The sequence below is a fragment of the Brachycentrus maculatus genome, unplaced genomic scaffold, assembly GCF_059751285.1.
Source record: "Brachycentrus maculatus isolate JH-2025_06_01 unplaced genomic scaffold, ASM5975128v1 h1tg000213l, whole genome shotgun sequence".
Classification (NCBI taxonomy): domain Eukaryota; kingdom Metazoa; phylum Arthropoda; class Insecta; order Trichoptera; family Brachycentridae; genus Brachycentrus; species Brachycentrus maculatus.
In genome coordinates, this window is record NW_028280964.1 from 588606 (window position 1) to 594605 (window position 6000).

Consider the following 6000-nt stretch of genomic DNA (forward strand, 5'->3'; position numbering starts at 1 on the left):
AAGAATACCTCAAAAGAAAGCGGCGCAACAAGACAACAGAACTCTGCCTACTCATGTATAAATCAATACACAATATGGCTCCAGAGTATCTTAAGGAGCTGTGTATTCCAGATGAATTGGTTGATAGACGTCTCACGCTTCGATCGGCTACAACATCTGCAATGGGCAAAGTTATCTTACCAGCTCGCAACCAACGCACTAAATTTGGCGAGCGTGCCTTTGCTGTTGCAGGACCGACGGCGTGGAATGCTCTTCCACCAATGGTTAGAAATAGTGAGAGTGAGATGATCTTTAGATAAAGACTAAAAACACATTTGTTTGCTCAATCATTTCCACCATAATATTTTCCCCAATTCATTCACAGTGAAGCGCCCTTGAGGTATTTTTTTACGAAAATGGCGCTATATAAGTTATCCAATTTTATTATTATTATTTAACAGGACCTTGACAGGACACTGCAGACTGAGGAAACACATGACAAAAATTGGACTTCATGACTCCCCAGTATGCAATGACAATGTTTATCTATTTCTCTAGGCCAAGTTATATTCTCAGTTAAATTATTTTTCTCTGAGATGCTATCAATACTTGTTCTAGTTTTTACTAATTTGGGAGGAACAACTGCTAATTTATCTTTTTTATTGTTGTAGGATACCTTCTACGATCCTGAAGATGGAAGTGCCCGCAATCTCAAGATGTCTCTCATCCGAGGGGACCGCTCCAATGTCCCCTCCTCCTTCTGGCTGCAGTTCGACTCCAAGAACCAAGAGTTCTTCGGAGTGCCAACCGAGAAAGACATAGGCCGAAAAGAATACCAATTAGTAAGAACACCTTTTTAAAAATAATTAATAAAATCCTTTTAACCGAATATCTGACCATCACGCCGCTTACGCAGGGGTAGGCAGAGACGATAGAACGCCATACCAGTCTGCCTTTGTAAATATCTTCGCCTTTTCCACATTCTTTCATCTTTTCATACATTCCCTCCGATTATTCCAACTTCTGAATAAGGAATTGCAAAAATAATAAAACATAATGATAAAATAAATTACCGTAGAACGGGGCTACTTGAACATTGATGTGTTACTTGAGCCCTGTATAAAAAAAAATATTTAGATGGTATCGTTCAAAGTATCGTGACAATAAGTGTCACCTGCCAGGGAAACAATGAATCATATCGATACGTTCATTATTGTAGACCAAATACAGACCTAAATATTTTTTTGTACTGGGCTCAAGTATCACATCAAAGTTTAAGTTTCCCCTTTCTACGCTACTTGAATATTTTAGATAATAAATATTTTTCTTTATATATTGAGTGTGTTCAAATCATTGTTCACACATATGGATTTTATTTACAAGTAACTAGAATCTTACATACATTTTCATGAAGGTCTCACATGTGATAGAAGGTGTCAATTGAAGGAATAGCATATGACTTTTGAGTAATCAATAAAGAAATACTTGAACAAGGATTTAGACACCCTAACCATTACACCACAGAGGCAGACTATCTATAAATAAGCTGTCTTAATTTGGATTTGGTCTTATTTTTTTTTCTTGTAGATTGCCGAGGACAGCAACGGGCTTACGGCAAACGATGGTCTGATAATGGAAGTACACCCTTCGCCGCCCATCAAGCCCACCGTGGAATTCCAGATGACGTTGGATCCCCCGAACCAGCACTTCTTGAAGTCCCCCCTCGTTATGAGGTCCTTTGTGGAGAGTCTGCAAGAGCTGTTTGGTGACTCGGACACATCAAATATTCTCATCAAGGGTGTCACAAATAATCCCGTAGTTGTTAGTTGGTAAGTGCGCATCGAGGATGTGCTGGCAATAAACGTTAACTCGAAAATATGCAATTTTGGCTTAATGATGCAGTATTATAAACTTTTCAACTGGCAAAATACACTAAGTAGTTGGAAATGTCACACATTGCTCACTCCTTTCAAGAACGTCATAAATCAAAAATCGTCAATTTTCAGTTTTGCATGTTTTCGGAATGCCCAGAAAATGTACTACATATATCCCAGCAAAAGAGGCATATTTTTAACTTAATATTTACCGAATTCTGGGCAGAAAGTGTTGTTTTTGCATTTTGAAGAAAAGGTATTGTTTAATTCTTTTTTTAAATATACTTAATATTTTTCAAATGGAGAAAAAACCTTCAGGTTTTACCTAAAAAGATCTGTTGCACAGTAAAAAGTTCAATAAGTGGCTTGATATTTATTTTAAATACATTGTATTATATTGTTAAACTTTAAAAACGTTCTCCTGAAAAATGAGGTTTTTTGATTTATGATGTTCTTGAAAGGAGTGAGCGATATGTTGTTTTAAAAGTAAATTCAACTTTAAATTTAATAGCAGGTATTTTATTCTGGCTAAAAGCTTTAGATAATAGGGATTTTTCAAACGGGAATTTTAGAGTTAACGTTTTTCGCTACGACATCATATTTCAATATCCAAAATCTTCTTTTAACCCTTATCTGCATCCAATGGTGCATAGGGCACTGCATCATATTGGTATCAAAGTGTTGTCTGCCCGGTAGTCTATGTTTGGATTTCATACAACAGTATGCTCCAGACCAGAATTTTAATTAGGTTTTTTCTTGTTTTCTCTTGATTAAAAAATCTTACATTCTTTTTTAATGCTGTTCTTGCTTATTTTATCCGGCTGACTATTTTTGATTTTGATTGGCAATCCTTAGTAATTTTGCCACCGAAATAAACAAATTCCTTTACTTGTTTGATATTTTTATTACCTAGTACAATTTTTGTCTTTAATTCCTCTCTTTCTACTGCCATACATTTGTTTTCTTCTTTGTTTATAGTTATTTTATAAATAATTCTATAGCACCTAAATATAACATTCAGTAAATGCAAATGATGAATCCTTGCTTTATTTGGGTATAAAATTTTCAAAATGTTTATAACAAAATAATTGGAAAACTAATGAAAAAAACTATATTTTAAAACGTAAACAATAATCATACGTAAAAAATATACACAAAGGTTATACAAGGTAAAATTGGCAACATACATGTATGTGACTAAAAGATTTTTTACTTTTTTTAAAGTATTCTCTCACCTTGTCCCTTTTTTGAGCAGGTTATAGAAAATATTTCTCCATGCTTATTGCTATGTAATTTACACGCTTGATTGTTTTTAGGTATAACACTTCTTTGCCAACTGACAGATGTTCGCAAGGAGAAATCAACAAGCTCAGGAAGTTCCTTGTCGGGGACGACGCAATCCTGACGCAGCGAGCTGACGACATCATGGGACAAGAGTTCCCGGTCATTTCCGTCACGATGCAACCGCTCGGGGCGTGCTCTCCCGAGACCACCTTTATAAAGACACCCGACTTCACCCCGGTCAACAGAAGACCGAACGAGGACGCTTCCAAGACGGCGGAATATGATAATTATTTGATAACGTTTATCGTGCCGATAATTGTCATCGTCTGCATGATCTTGATCGCCGCGTTGATCGCTTGCGTGCTCTACAAGAGGAGGAGAACGGGGAAGATGAGTGTTGGCGATGACGAGGAGAGACAGGCCTTCAGGTCCAAAGGGATACCGGTGATCTTCCAAGACGAGTTGGATGAAAAGCCGGATCCTTCCAACAAAAGTCCGGTCATCATGAAGGAGGAGAAGCCGCCGCTTTTGCCCCCGCCGGAGTACAAGGGCGTGGACAGTGGCTCTCCCACTCCGAGCCATACCCCGTACCACCCGCCTCCCCCTTTTGCGGCGTCCAGAGACAATGCCAGAAACAACCGTCCCAAACCAACCCCCACCTACAGGAAGCCACCCCCCTACGTCCCACCCTAATATGACAACTTCCTCTCGCACTTGCAAACAACCAAATGATTTTTTTTATTTTTGAGAATACAGTTGAACTTCCGTATAACAATTTTTATTTTCTTACGTCCTCTAAGTAATTAATCTTTTTATTGAATACTGATTTTAAATTTAACCTAATAGCATGCAATATTTATTGTCCAATATGACAATATGCAAGAACTAATAAACATTTTTTTACCCAAAAACATTGTATTTACTAGTAACTGCATTATTATCTCAGTAATTTTAAATGTGTAATGGATTTTATACACATTTTGGTTTTCAATGTTCAAGAATTTTTTTTAAAAATCAAAGAGAATTTAGAAAACCAGTACTTTAACATGCAGTTTAAGATAATGAATTATTCTGTATAAAAAATATTTTATATAAAGAACTTTTTTATGTTTTACCAACTTCATACATAATATGGAAGTTCCGCTGTATATCGACTGTTCTACGGCATTTATGTACTCATTGGTTCATTTCATCTCGTTTTTTTCCAGGTTTACTTTGTACTCATTCCTTACTGCGTTTTATGTATTCTTTTTTTTACCACTTGATGTTTAGGCACTTGCGACTTCATGCTTAAGGACAAACGTCACATGCGAAAAAATATACGGCAATTTATGCCATGAATTGTTTTCGTAAGTATTGTACGATTACAAAAATGTGTATCTATTGTAATTTTATTTTTATTTTTGAAGAAGAAAGAATTTACATTTTTATAAAAATTAATCCTAGCATTAAGTGGGTAAATTTAGTTTCAATCCTCGTTGACTTGACATTAACCTTCATTAGCTAGTATATATTATATTTACACGGTATCAATCAGCTTACATGATAAAAAATATATTTTCCTTTATACATGTGTTAAGTTCTGCCAATTTTTTTATATTTCAAGTTTTATTACTCTGTTTATACACAAATTGTAATACTGAAATTGATTAATTTTATCCATATCTACCATTCAAAAGAGCTGTCGAATGTTTGTCTGGTAGATAAAATGATTTTTCGAGGTTACCCGATCGAACTTAACCATATTTCAGTCGGAATTTCAAAATAAATTATGTCTTCCCATTAAAGGCAGTGTAATGTGAATGCACGAAGGAGCGTGGTTAATATATTACAGCTGGTATTTAAGATTTTACTATAGCCTCGTATGTTATTGTTCTCATTTCTCAACCGGTTGAATTGTTAATACATATGTTGATTTATTAATTTATATAATCAGAAATGAATATCATTACTTAATACACAAGACTTAAAGAGTAATCCTGTACAAAATAAAGGAATTATACGCAACGTAACGTTTCCATTAAATAATACATAACCGTTTTTATACAATGCTTTACGAAAGTAATGTTTAAGGTGTATGTTAATACCAATGTCGTAGATATCATTTTTAATATTAGTCGTTAAGGTCGTTTTAAACTGCATAACTGCCATTAACATGAATGCGAGGTAACGATGCGGTTATCGTCCGTTAGGCTTACGTAAACTGTGTATTCTCACGGACCGTCGACGAAGAGTACTCGTGAGTACACCTGGTTTCATATCGGAATGCATTTATTAGTACCAGCAGATTGTTGACCACAAAAACACATATCCCGCGTCACAAGCTTATGTTGTAAAGATTAACCAAAGTAGATCAAATTACGAAATGAATGTGAAGCCTAGGTTTGGCAGTATCGGACCTACAGGAGCGTCGGTTATTGCAATGTGTATTCTCGCAAGCGTTGTAGAGCGTAGAGTAGAATATAAAGATCGCCAGATGTGTCGGTACAGATGAGTCTCGGTTGGGTGGATTTCCATATACATATATATATATAAATATATATATATATATATATATATATATATATATATATATATATATATATATATATATATATATGTATATGTATATATATATGTATATATATATATATATATATATATATATATATATATATATATATATATATATATATATATATATATATATATATATATATATATATATTTAATAATAATAATAATATGAAGGTCAGGTGCCTTTACTCACTGCAAAAATCTTAAGTAACATTGTGGGTGGCTGTCTGAAGTTATTTAGTATCATATTGTTAGGGCCTACGTAGAGTACTCGTTCGTTACTGCGGTTTCGATTGATTAAAGTAGG

The 6000-nt window shown here is 34.6% G+C and overlaps 1 protein-coding gene across 6 annotated transcripts in view; it reads left to right on the forward strand.

Annotated features, from left to right (window-relative positions):
* Positions 1 to 5130, forward strand: part of LOC148307001 (uncharacterized) — a 229328-nt gene extending 224198 nt beyond the window's left edge. For all 6 annotated transcript variants that reach the window (XM_088264046.1, XM_088264049.1, XM_088264050.1 and 3 more), the window contains 3 exons: positions 651 to 821; positions 1567 to 1808; positions 3170 to 5130. In XM_088264046.1, coding sequence (XP_088120172.1) covers positions 651 to 821; positions 1567 to 1808; positions 3170 to 3830 — 1074 coding nt within the window. In that variant the 3' untranslated portion in view covers positions 3831 to 5130. The remainder of the gene's footprint in view (positions 1 to 650; positions 822 to 1566; positions 1809 to 3169) is intronic.
* Positions 5131 to 6000: the final 870 nt, after the last annotated feature.